Below are 13277 nucleotides of genomic sequence, written 5' to 3'. Positions count from 1 at the left end.
AAATATCATCTTCATCACCGAAATATCACCACCACCATCACCATTTCTGACATTTCCTCTCTCTGCTCCTCCTCCTCTCTGCCTCCTCAGCTATCGAGGCGTGCAGCCCGGAGGTGGGACCTCCCTCAGCAGGAGGTGCAGGTTCCTCCTCACCTTCAGGTCCTCTCCGGTCTGAGGAGTCACTCCAACTACAGCGTGAGAGTCTTGTGTGTCAACGAAGTCGGAGTGTCTCCTTTCAGCTCCTGGCTGACCTTCACCACCCCCGAGTCAGGTGAGACACGAGTCAGGTGGGACACGAGTCAGTCAGGTGGGACACAAGTCACTCAGGTAAGACACGAGTCAGTTAGGTGGGACAAAAGTCAGTCAGGGGAGACATGAGTCAGTCAGTTGGGACACGAGTCAGTCTGCCTCCTGACCATTAAGATAACCTTCTTGGGCTTTTATTTTGAAATTCAAAGACAGTTAACCGGAGCTCAGTGAAAAACTCTTATTTTTCACCCTGACAGGAAGGACTGAGAAAACTGTGTTGTCAGAAATGTGTCTGTGTGTGTTGGATGCTGTCCAGTAGATCCAGTCCTCTCCGTACAATCAGCTTTTGTTCGTGTACTGTTTCTGCGCCGCCTGCAGGCCGAGGTCTGTCCTGATTATTAATACAAACAAACAAACAGTGTGTTCAACGTGTCAACAGTAGATCCTCTGAGTGTTTGAGGACTTTCAGGCAGATGTCAGCTGATAATGACTCCAATCAACCATCAATAAATAATGTATAAAGTGATAATAATCTGTGTCAGTGCCGACGGCGGCGCCAGGGAATTTGACCTTCGACCTGTCGGAACAGCAGCTGAACCTGAGGTGGACACAGCTGACGGAGGACGAGCTGCAGGGACGCCTGCTCGCATACAAGCTGCAGTGGACTCTGAAAGGAGAGACACAGGTGAGATATCAGGGGACAGGGAGTTATCAGGGGACAGATGAAAAAGTATAAAAAGTGACCAAAACCTGTGTTAAATGTTGATATTTGTGTCAGAATCTCTTTATTCCACATGTGTCATTTAAAATAAAGTGTTTGCACTAACCAGATCCTGTTAAAAACATTAAATTCTGCTCCTCAGAGACACTGTGAACACATGATTGATTCTGCTGAGACCAACGGTCACGTGACAAATATTACTGAAAATCTGTACATCTGGACCAAAATCTGGTCAGGAGAGGCTGTTTACACAGAGCAGAGAGGACAGGAGAGGCTGTTTACACAGAGCAGAGAGGACAGGAGAGGCTGTTTACACAGAGAGGAGAGGACAGGAGAGGCTCTTTAAACAGCAGAGAGGAGAGGACAGGAGAGGCTGTTTACACAGAGCAGAGGGGAGAGGATAGGGGTGGCTGGAAACATGACAATACTTCAATTTGTACAGTTCAGGACGCACAGGAAAAGTGTTTATATATAAACTATGCTTTATTTATATATATAAAAAAAACAATTTACCAGAGAAATTCAACTTTCTTCTGGTTTCTGTCATTCTAACTGTGTCCTTCTGTTTGAGTTGTTCTGATTGTGCTGATTCCACAGAGCTGCATGACTTATAGATTATATAGATTCTACCTGTCTGTTTCTTTGTCTGTCTCTCTCTCTGCCTGTCTGTCTGTCTCTCTGTTTCTGTGTCTGCCTGTCTGTCTCTGTGTCTGTCTCTCTGTCTGGCTGTCGGCCTGCCTGTCTATCTGCAGGACCCTCTGCTGTTTAAGGAGAACGTGGCTCAGCTGTCAGGAGGAGGTCGTTTCTTTAATGCCTCCTTCCAGGTGTCGGCATGCACGGTGGTGGGCTGCGGCCCCTGGAGCCCCCCCGTGCTGGTGCTGCCTGCCTCAGGTAGACCCCGCCCCCTGACCGACATGGCGGCCCTGTGGCGCCATCAGCTGTTCTGACCCTCTCTGGTTCTGATTCTGCCCCTCAGTGCAGGTCCAGGTGCAGCGGAGCCACATGTGGGTCGGCCTGCTGCTCGGCCTGCTTGTCGCCACCGTGGTCGCTCTGCTGCTCAGCGTGATTGCTCAGCGCCGTGGCAAGGAGACGCAGTTTGGGTACCACGCACACACACACACACACACACACACACACACACACACACACACACACACACACTGGGTCGCTGGAGCAGCAGGCTAAGCAAAGTATTCCAAACGTCCCTCTCCCAACCACATCGTCCTGCTCCCCCTGGACCTGCTAACAGCTGGACGTCTCTGAGCTCCTCCCCCTCTCTCTGAGACTCTGCAGACACCGTACGGAGGAAACTCATTTCAAACTGCCCCAATGAGTGCTGTAGGTCCAGGTCTGATGGAGCCACAGAACCACATCATCGGCACAAAGCAGCTGCACCTTGAGAACCTGTAGGTGAATACCACAAACGGAATCGGAGACGAGGGTAAGCCTGTAGGCCGACCCCCAATATACTGACAGCTCTCACTATTGTCATAGAGACCAGAGAGCTCATAGCAGGGAGCCTGGTAGGGACATGGTTGTAAGCCTTCTCCAAATCCACTAAACACATGTAGACTGGATGAGACACTCCCAGGATCCTGCAGCAGTCTGTCAGGGTGAAGAGCTGCTCCACTGTTCCACGGCCAAGACGGAAACCACATTGTTCCTCCTGAATCTGAGGTTTAACGGTGTTGTAATTATGCAACGAGGCGTCAACTATGTTGGGGTATCTGTTTAAAGATACCAATTGCCTTCATCAAGGATCACCAAAAATGTTGGGAATTAAGGATGGCTCTTTTATGAATAAATGATGACCTTGCACAGGGCGTCAAATATATTACGAAAAGGGCGTTATCATAAATGCTATCCCTTTCATAAGGATACCAAATATACAGGAATGAACCTGAGCAACACTTGTCTGGATCTCAAGGTTCAAAAGTGTGGTTAGATGGCTATAAGAATTATTAATAATTATCATAAACAATTATTAATTATAAGAAATGATATGACTTGATTTACTCTAAGTCAGCTCGTTAGGGGCACCACTCTGTAAACAGAGAAAATATAGCCAATTCACCTAAATCAGTCTCATAAAGTTATTAAACTATTAATTTGGAACACTGATTATTAATTATGAATATAATTATAATCAAATTACCATATTAATATTTAATAGTGGTTGAAGGAATCGTGAATTCTTGTCACAGCAGAGGTTAGAATATCGTTCATAATGTACAACATTAAATAGACAGCATTCGTAATCAAAAGGTATTTATTCTAAACAAGTAAAGCAAATAAAAGCACACATCTATAAAATAGAGAATACATTACAAAAGGGAAGGAAACGTGTGTGTGTGTGTGTGTGTGTGTGTGTGTGTGTGTGTGTGTGTGTGTGTGTGTGTGTGTGTGTGTGTGTGTGTGTGTGTGTGTGTGTGTGTGTGTGTGTGTGTGTGTGTGTGTGTGTGTGTGTGTGTGTGTGTGTGTGTGTGTGTGTGTGTGTGTGTGTGTGTGTGTGTGTGTGTGTGTGTGTGTGTGTGTGTGTGTGTGTGTGTGTGTGTGTGTGTGTGTGTGTGTGTGTGTGTGTGTGTGTGTGTGTGTGTGTGTGTGTGTGTGAGGGGGTTTACCACTCCTCACACAATGAGCTGTGTTCAGCTCCAGTTAATTTAATCAGTGTGTGAGCAGGTCAAAGGTTAGTATAGTTAGTTGCATTAAGACTGACTGTCTGTATAAAGCAAGATTAACATACAACTTTGATCGTAACACGAATGTCACATAAATATAGGCCAGGCCAGGAGGGGATCCAGGCCTCTGGATCCCCTCCTGGAGATGCTTCCAAGCAGGAACGGTGGAGAGAGAGAGAGAGAGGGAGGAAGGGAGAACTGTCTGCTTTATAGCAGGCCAGTGGACCTCCTGTGGGGTCAAAGGTGCCTTGACCAATGACATGACACCTGGAAGGTGTCATAAATGCAGTGCATTCTGGGAACTGAAGTTCTTGAGAGGGGACAAAATGGAGGTTCTGCCATTTTGTTGAGTTGACTCAAGACAATGGCTGTGTCCCAATGTCAAGGAAGGATGCTCAAACGGCTGGATTTGAAGGATGCCACGTCATCGACATCCGCCGAAGGACTGTCCCAATGTCGAGGATGCTCCGGAGGACAGAGTCCTTCTTCTGCCCAAATTGCAAGGATGCATGTGTGTATCCTCCGTGCGCTCCCATTACCCATAAAGCATTGCGCACACCGGTCTACCGGGAGATTTAAAAATGGCGAGCGTAGAAACAGCGACGCTAGTGGCGCAATATGCATTTAAATAAGTATTTACAGTTTACACTGAATGTTGTCACATAACTTACAAATCGTGTGTTCAAAGTCAAGCAAAAACATAAACATAAAAAAATGCCAGAATATTTGTCTAAAGATAATAAACGTCATCTTGATACATTGCCGGTTAAGTTAATTAATGCCGTCTCAGTCGCTAAAGTTGTTTATTAATTTATATGTGTCCGATGATGATGTACTATGTGCAACTGTGCCATTCAGAAAGTTATACATTTCTTGATTGTGTTTACAGGGACCGAAAGTCCGCTATTATCCGTTATTGTTATTTATAAATAACTGTTATTGTACTGTACTGTAAAATAAAAAATAAAAAATCACAGAATATATTTCCATGATGAATTATGCGCCGCTGCATTCATGACACTAAGTAGCGGCCGAATTCAGCCAGGATCAGTTAAATATTCAGGTTTAATCCACTTTATGGTTTTTACTTGATAAATCGTGGAGATTCAACCTTAAAGCATCTTCTTCCATTTTCACAAATATGTGTCAGAGTGCTGATGCCAGAGACACATTCATGTCGTGAACTGATTTTGAAATTGCGGCGCTGAATTTATTTATTTATTTTTTATTAAACTGATAAGAACAGATACTACACTTGATCTTAGCCAAAGGTCCGAGAGCGGCGCTGAAGTTAAGCAGGACGTCCAATTACGCAATGACGCACAGCTGCACACTCCGAAGGCTGTCCCATTTGTGCATTACACCAGTCAAAGGAAGGACTCTTGCCTTGCCTTCGGAGGACCCGACTCTGAAGGAAGGATCCTACCAAGGAAGGATCCTTGACATTGGGACACAGCTTTTGTCTCATTTAGTCCACAAATGTTAAAGTCCACAAATGAACCCAAAATTCACCTGTGGTAGAATCCCAACAACGGTCAGTCAGAGCCTCCTCTCCAGCAGGAGTAAACTTTCCAAGAGGCTGAACAGTGTGATTCCTCTGTAACTGGAACACAGCCTCCGGTCCCCCTTTTTAAAAATGGGAACCACCACCCCGGTCGGCCCCTCCACAGGCTCTGTCCCACCCTTCATGCCCAACAGTGTACAGAGCCTTCAGCATCCCAGGGCCAATCTCATCCAACCCTCTCCGCCAGGAAGCTTCTTATCTTCCTCGGCAATTTCTGCCAGGGATGCTGATGAGTCTTCCCGAGTCTCCAGACTCTGCCTCCACCACAGAGGATGTGTTGGCTGGATTAAGGACTTCCTCAAAGTGCTCTTTTCCCCAGTCTGACGACATCCCCAGGTCAGGTCAGCAGGTCTCCTCCCAGCTAAACACAGCTTGAGCCAAGCCCTGTTTCCCCTGCCTGAGTCACCTGATGATTTTCCAGAACTTCCTTGAGGCTGAAAGTCCTCCTCCACAGCCTCCCCAAAATCCTCCCACACTGGAGTTTTTGCTTCAACGACTGCTGCAGCTGCAGCCCTTGTGGCTGAACGGTACCAATCCTGTCTGGAGTCCTGTCTGTCCAGCAGCCTCCATCCACCTGATCCAACTGATCCAACTCACCATCAGGTGGCGATCAGCTGACAGCTCTGCTCCTCTCTTCACTGAGTGTCTGAGACATACGGCTGCAGATGTGGGGCCGGTATTTCAAAAGTGATCAGATAGGATTATCCTGGTCGGATAGGATTAAATCTAGATCTGATCTGAAAACTGGGTATTTCAAACACGGATCCAGATAACCCTGATCCTGAAGATCAGGATTCCGCTCCGGTAATCCAATCCTCCCTTGAATCCAGATAAAAGGCTGGATTTGGGTATTTCAAAACTCAAGGCAGATATCTGGATCAACTTGGTACCAAAATTTCAGGATCATCCTGATCCCACCTCAGAGGTGGATTTCACTTAGATTGACAAAGTCTCAGCTCCACTTCTCCTCGATATTTTTAGTCAAGATGTTCATTTCACTTAATCAAGTGTTAGTGTTTTACTTTTAATAATTAAAGTAGCCTAATTGAAAGAAATTTAAAGCATAGTAAATATTTGACCCCACTTTCTGAAATTGCTGTAAATATATCATGCAGCACATTGAAGCACTTTCAAGGTATATTTTCATGCTTCTGATTATTGAAGACAAATTCTGTCAAACTTAAAAATGTACCTTTAAAATGTCTGGAAATAGCTTGAATGTGATTTTTAAAACATGCAGTAAGGTGTTTGTGTACAAACTGATTATTCTACTTCATCAAATCAGATTATATTTTGCTATAAATGACCATAATTATGTTTAGTTAGAGTCTTCTATATAAGGGAGACAAATTAGGATGAAAAATGTTTCTTATTGTGTCACTGACCAAGCTATATAGCATGAAAGTAATGCAATTACAATTTCAAGCAGTTTCAATAACTTTATTCAGAATCCAATAACATTGAATGGATCAATACAATTAAAGTGTTTCCAAGGATTTCCATCACTCATAGAGACCCGGTTGTCCTTAATAGCTGAGAGGTCCATGGCTGTGAGTGACTCTGAAAGTAAGAAAGAGAAGTCGGAGTATATCTTTACGTACACAAAGCATGACATCATCACCAGCATTACTGGAGCATTCTGACACTTCTGAGTGACCCGTATAGTTAATACCGTGTAACGTTACGTTTCCTAAGTACTGCAGCAGCCTGCTCTGTACACATGTAGCAGATTTTTTTTTTAAGTCTGCCGTGTTGCCAATAATGTAACGCTAATAAACTCTAAACAAGTTGGTGTTAGCTTAAAGAGTTAAGGTATGATGTACGTCCGATTAGTCCTTTATAAGTTAAACCATAGACTAAAATTAATCAACAAAGCAGCTAACTCGCTAGCCCGCTAGCTACTTAACAGACAAGTCAATTAAGCGGAGTTAGCTACCGTTAGCACGGCCGCGTCTCAATTAGAGATCGCTGCGGCCTGGTTTTAATTAGGTGACAATTCAAGAAGTTGGCTAGCATGATATGTTGGTTGGCGTTCGTATGGTCTTAAAACCGCTACACATTAGATGACTGTTAACTTACACTTTTGACGTGAAAGTGGTGCTCCCTGCTCCTTTCGTCAGGTAGTCCGCCATGTTTCGATCCCAGAGTCGGAGACACGACAAGATTTGGAAATCCAGATCCGCCCACATGGACGTCACGGTGATCCACTCTGCCAATGTTTTGAAATACTCAGATAAAGTCAGCAGGATCACCTTGATCCATGACTGAGAAAAGGAGGATTTCGTTATCCGGATTATCCTGATCCGGATTACAAATTTTGAAATACCGGCCCCTGATGATTCGATCATGGATCTTCGGCCTCGAGTGCTCTGGTTCGAAGTCCACTTATAGCAGCTCTATGCTGAACATGGTGTTTGTGAGGGTCAATCCGTGACGAGCACAGTCCAATAACAAATCACCACTCAAGTTCAGATCAGGCCTTTCCTCCCAGTCACCCCCTCCAGGTTACACCATGAAGTCTCCCGGAAGAACTGTATTCCAAGCTGGTACCCCTTCCAGGACAGCACCCAGAGACTCTGAGCAGGCCGGTACTCTGAGCTGCTATTCGCTGCAGAGACAGTCAGAGACCTTCTCTTCTGGACAGTCGGAGACCTTCCCCTCTGGAAAGACAGGGACCTGAGACCTGAGACCGGCGGCTGTGGCTCAGTTGGGAGAGTTGGTTGGCCCCCAACCGAAGGGTTGGTGGTTCGATCCCTGACCATCACAGCCTACATGTCGAAGTATCCTTGAGCAAGATACTGAACCCCAAATTGCTCCCGATGTGCTGTGTTCATCGGTGTGTGAATGAATTCCCAATGGTGGCAGTTGGGTAGCCTCTGCCACCAGTATGAATGTGTGTGTGAAAGGGTGAATGAGCGCAGTCTGTAGTGTAAAGCTTTTTAATCCTTTCCTATGAATAAACCGTTTATTTCATTCTTTTTTGTTTTTATCGATATTTCACAGACTGAAGTCTGAACATGACCTGTCTGTCTGTCTGCAGCTCGGCTTTTAAGTCTCCAGGTCCTGAGAGTTCGGTTTCGTTCACGGCGGCGCGTTCGTTCAGTCGGAGCTGTGAGCTGCAGGAGTCGACCTGTGAGTTCATCTTTAGATTCACCATGAAGGAAAGAAACGGAGAGAGTGTCTGACAGCACTGTGTCTGTGTGTGTCTGTGTGTGTCTGTGTCCTCCGTCCAGTGGACAGTCTCGGTATAAACGACGACCTGAAGAACAAACTGCAGGACGTCCTGATTCCAGAGAGGCTGCTCACACTGGGACACATGCTGGGGAAAGGTAACACACACACACACACTATATTTCACACAAGATTGGTAAGGTTTCTGGCATACTCTTTCTTGAGTTTTGATGGTGATTTAAGCTGATTGCAGGTCTTTAGTGTGTAATTTCAGGTGTTAGTTTCACTGTATTGATGGCCATAAGGGCGATATGATTGGTTCGCCGGCACAGCGTATCTGAAGGGGCGTATTCAGCAGTGGATTGCCCTGGTATGTGAATACACTACTTCACTGTAGCGTCAGCCCTCATTGTGACACTCAAAGAACTTGGTATTTGAGGTTCTGCCCTCCGATGGTTTGAGTCCTACCTAGCAGGGAGATCTTTTAAAGTATCTTGGAAGTGTCCAAATTACAAAACCTTTCCACCGGGGTGCCTCAAGGATCAGTGCTAGGCCCCCTTCTCTTCTCAATCTACACCACCTCACTTGGCACAGTCATCCTCCATAGCTTCGCATACCATTGTTATGCCGATGATACCCAGCCGTTTCTTTCCTTTCCACCAAACGACCCCACAGTCTCTGCTCGTATCTATGATTGTCTTGCTGATATCTCTGATTGATGACAGAACATCACCTTCAGCTCAACCCCTCAAAGACAGAGCTCCTCGTCATCCCATCCCGTCCCCCCTTATATCAGCCTATCAATCTTCAGCTTGGATCCATGCAGGGGAACCTGGGTGTCATGACTAATGACAAACTGACCTTCAAGGTTCATGTGTCCTCAATTGCCCGATCTTGTCAATTCTCCCTGTACAACATCAGGAAAATCAGACCCTACCTGACCGAGCAATCCACACAACTCCTGGTTCAGGCCCTTGTGTCATCACGTTTAGACTACTGCAACTCTCTACTGGCAGGTGTTCCTGCTGCACCACCAAGCCTCTGCAGATGATCCGTCTGGTCTTCAACCAGCCCAGGAGAGCACATGTCACTCCGCTCCTCATCTCTCTGGCTCCTGGTTTCAGCAGCATCACACCAAAGCCTTGTCTCTGTCTACAGACAGCAGCACAGCTCCTGCTTATCTGAATTCCTTTGCTCAGGTCCACAAACCCTCCCGCCCACTAGCTCTTCCAGTGGAAGACGTCTGGCTCCTCAGCTGCTGAAGGGCTCTACGTCTCAAACCAGACTCTTCTCCTCTGTAGTGCCCCTGTGGTGGAACCATAGACTGTATATAAATAATGGATGTAGTCACCGTGACGTCACCCATTTGGTTTGTGGACTGCCCGTTGGAAGCCTCGAGTTCAGCGCTACACTCGTCACCATCTTGGGTCGCCATCTTGTTTCCGATTCGCTGAGCAGCCCATATTTGGACTGTGGAGGAGCGAGAGGGATCTGACGACACTGACTACACGCCTCTCTACACCTCAACCTGACAGAGAAGCCGCTGCTAATTCATGTTAGCATTAATTGGAGCATTAACTGGGATGTTAGTTTTGGCTAGCAAAAAACAAAAACAAAATGTATGTTGCTTACCTCAGAAAAATGAACAGCGACTCCTTGGAGTGTCTGTTAGTCCAACCAAATGCTGAACAAGACATTTTTACTGAACAAAACGTTCATTAAGTGAAAATACAGTGTGAAAGAGTCAAAGTTATGAGACCAAATCGGTAAACGTCCTCTTTTCTATCTATATAACGTTATATATAACTTTATTGACACGTTGCCATGGATACGCATTGCTCTGCTTCTCTCCTGATGACAGCTTGCCTTGTTGGTGACCTGTCAATCAAAGGTAGCCACGCCCCAAATCATATGATTTTTTTATCTTCTATTTTCTTCCAATGGGGCCATTATTAGAACTATTGACATCAAATTGTCTTGAAGAAGATTTTTTACTAGCAATTGAGACCATAGTGTTGTCCTGAAATTTTTTTTTTCAAATTTTGCACTGAAATGAATGGGCAGATTTTTCTTGCAGCCAAACTTGTCACTCCCTGCTGGAATTTTTGGTAGAATGCAGGCTTAAGGCACCTCCTGGTTTGCCTCCATGCTCAGACACGGAGATTGCCGCCTGGGTGGAACCAACTTCCAAACTCCATCCGAGTCTATATCAATCTTTTTTTTTTTTTTAATTGTATCTTTATTTGGAATGGGCAGAGAAGTACATACACATGGCATCAACATTAAAGCTTAAAACAAATGCCACCCCAGTTTTTTGTTTAAGTACAGAAAAAGTGCAACATCAGCCATCAGGGCTTATAAATCCAAAGAAAGTACAGTCACAAGTCGTTGGTCAGACTCTGTTTGACCTTGCAGATCCCACTCTCCTGTAACAACATAAACTACGCAAGACTTGAGCTAGAGCAGCATCGGTTGGAAGTACAGTTATCCTCTTAAGACCCATGTTGACAATTTGCCCAGACTAGTTCACTTGGAGAAAACTCTGATACATCTTAATGGAAGGTAGAACAGATAATGCAAAATTATGTACAGAACCTGTGGGGGGGATTCCATGCTGGCGCTGTCACAAAAATAATCAACAATAACCAGTCATAAATTAAACAAGTACATTACAAAGCATTAATACCAGTTAGATCAAATAAAGTCTGCTCTCGTGGGGGGAATGAATGAGATCCAGTTGTTGAGATTTGATAAAATTTGTCCTTTTGAAGTCGAATTTGGAAGGTCAATTTTATCCTAAATATCTCCAGAGTTATTCCAATCCCGTCATCTAGGGTAGGGTGAATTTGGCTTAACCATTTTCTTGTAATTGTTTTCTTACTTGTCACCAAGAGAATTTGCTGCAACTTTATCTCTCTCCTACATTCAAAGAAAGGAACATGACCCATGTACAGGACATCAAAGCTTAGGGGTATTTGAGTGTTAAAGACTGTTCTTAAAGAAGCCTCGATATCCCTCCAGAAGGTTTTTTAACTTGGGACAATCCCAGAATATATAGCAGGTGGTTAGCAGCAGTTGAGCCACATTCCCTCCAGCATGACATAGTAGCACTTTTATACCTCTCCTGATACGGTGTCCTGAAAAATCTAATAATATTTTTCCAGCAATGCTTTCTCCAGTCCATGGAGCAGGATGTTGTCCACTGGAAAGACCAGATATTGCCCCAAGCTTCCTCAGATATGTCAATCCCTGAGATCTTCCCATTTATCTTTAATGTATAGAGCAGGGGTGGGCAATTAATGTCCCCAAGGGGCCACATGACCAATACCACGAAGGTTGCAGGGGCCGGACCAAAACTCTGAACTAAATTCTGCTCAATATTAATTTAATCGCTTTATAAAATACAGTAAATTATCTGGTTTTGAGCTGCTACTGATAAGAATACATGTTATGATAAGACTGTTAATGTGGAGTAAATCAAATATAGCAGTAAAAAGTAGTAAATACTCCAATCACTATATCACTTTAACATTTATTTAAAACACAAATGTAAATGACCTTTAGCAAGGTTCCTATTGGTGTTTTTGTATTATATAGCTTGTTTGTATATTTTATAGGTGTTTTACAATGTTGTGATGCTTTTATTTTGAAAAGCTGCCGTCCAGTGTGAAACGGGTGCTTTAATTTTGAAAGGTAGTGACAGGAAATAACAGGTGGAACGGTTAAATGAAAAACAAACGGTAAATAATAACGAGTGCGTTGTAATTCATATAAAGTTGATATAAAGTATGAAAAAGGCTTCTATAGTGGCTGGCTGACAGGACACAAGGTTTGTTAAAGTTTATTTTCTTCTCTCATATATATTAGCGGCTATATTTGTTGTCTTAACTATTAGTAAAAGTTGTTTGCTCAATTGCTAATGCTAATATTTGTTATTGCTCTTACGGTGGATTCACAAGGTGACTAAGGAATGTCTTATTTTTCAAACCACAAAAACAATATAGAGTATGTATGTTATGCAGTGAACCAGTGATTTATTAACTTTATGCAAAAAGAAATACGTGTTTTGACGGTTACCTAGGTAACTCGGGTAACTCAGATATACGTAAATCGCCTTCAAAATAAAAGCACTGCGGTTGTATTGATTTCTAATTTCTGGGTAACCTCACGCGGGCAGGACAAAGACAGCCAACGGGCCGGATGTGACCCGCGGGCTGCCCAATGCCCAGGTGTGGTATAGAGTGTTATTTTTGTCGGCATTGAAAAGAGCTGTGTACAGCTTTGAAATTGATTTAGAGGGGATCATGGTCTAGGCATTTTTCAGAATGTGGTAAAATTCTGATTCAACATTTGAAAAGTTAGTTAATTTACATTCATGGTCAATATAAGAGTGTAGTTGCAGGTATCTATGGAATTCGATCCGTGCTTAACCATGCTTGTCTCGCAAGGTGTCGAAGCTGCACTGTGTTTTTTGGGTAAGTGAAATAAATGTTGTGAGAGCATGCATTGTCTATGATTTAAAGCTGGAGTCATGTCTATTGGGAGTAAAATCTGAGTCAAAAGCAAACCATCTGAATATTCTCAACATTCTATGTATCCCACGTCCCAAGTTTTAATCACCTTCTGCCAGATATGAAGAGTGTGGTTCAGCCAGGGATTCCCCAACTTTTCCAACTGACATTAAGTCCTTATCTGCTATAACAGCTTGGATGGGGAACTGCTCCAGCTCCTTCCATTTAGTTATATATGTTTCATTACACCAGTATAAAAGGGGAGCTATCCGTGCAGCATTGTAGTAGTTCCTTAGGCAGGGGAGACCCAACCCTCCACTTCCCTTAGTGAGTTGAAGGGTGGCATATTTAATCCTTGGTTTCCTGCCCTGCCAGATAAATCT

General features: G+C 44.1%; 1 protein-coding gene and 1 non-coding gene across 2 annotated transcripts in view; one reads left to right on the top strand and one right to left on the bottom strand.

Moving 5' to 3' along the window:
• Positions 1-13277, top strand: part of tyro3 (TYRO3 protein tyrosine kinase) — a 32235-nt gene that overhangs the window by 11046 nt on the left and 7912 nt on the right. Inside the window, exons 7-12 of the mRNA XM_059353158.1 lie at positions 91-271; positions 792-934; positions 1723-1861; positions 1947-2070; positions 8253-8344; positions 8446-8541. Of these exons, the coding sequence (XP_059209141.1) occupies positions 91-271; positions 792-934; positions 1723-1861; positions 1947-2070; positions 8253-8344; positions 8446-8541 (775 nt within the window). The remainder of the gene's footprint in view (positions 1-90; positions 272-791; positions 935-1722; positions 1862-1946; positions 2071-8252; positions 8345-8445; positions 8542-13277) is intronic.
• On the bottom strand, positions 4749-4935 carry LOC131988865 (U2 spliceosomal RNA). The gene has a single exon (XR_009395911.1). It is a non-coding gene; the product is annotated as a U2 spliceosomal RNA (small nuclear RNA).

The sequence above is a fragment of the Centropristis striata genome, chromosome 16 (assembly GCF_030273125.1).
Source record: "Centropristis striata isolate RG_2023a ecotype Rhode Island chromosome 16, C.striata_1.0, whole genome shotgun sequence".
Taxonomy (NCBI): Eukaryota; Metazoa; Chordata; class Actinopteri; order Perciformes; family Serranidae; genus Centropristis; species Centropristis striata.
The sequence above is the reverse complement of the archived record's forward strand: the minus strand, read 5'-3'. Positions and strand labels throughout refer to the sequence as shown.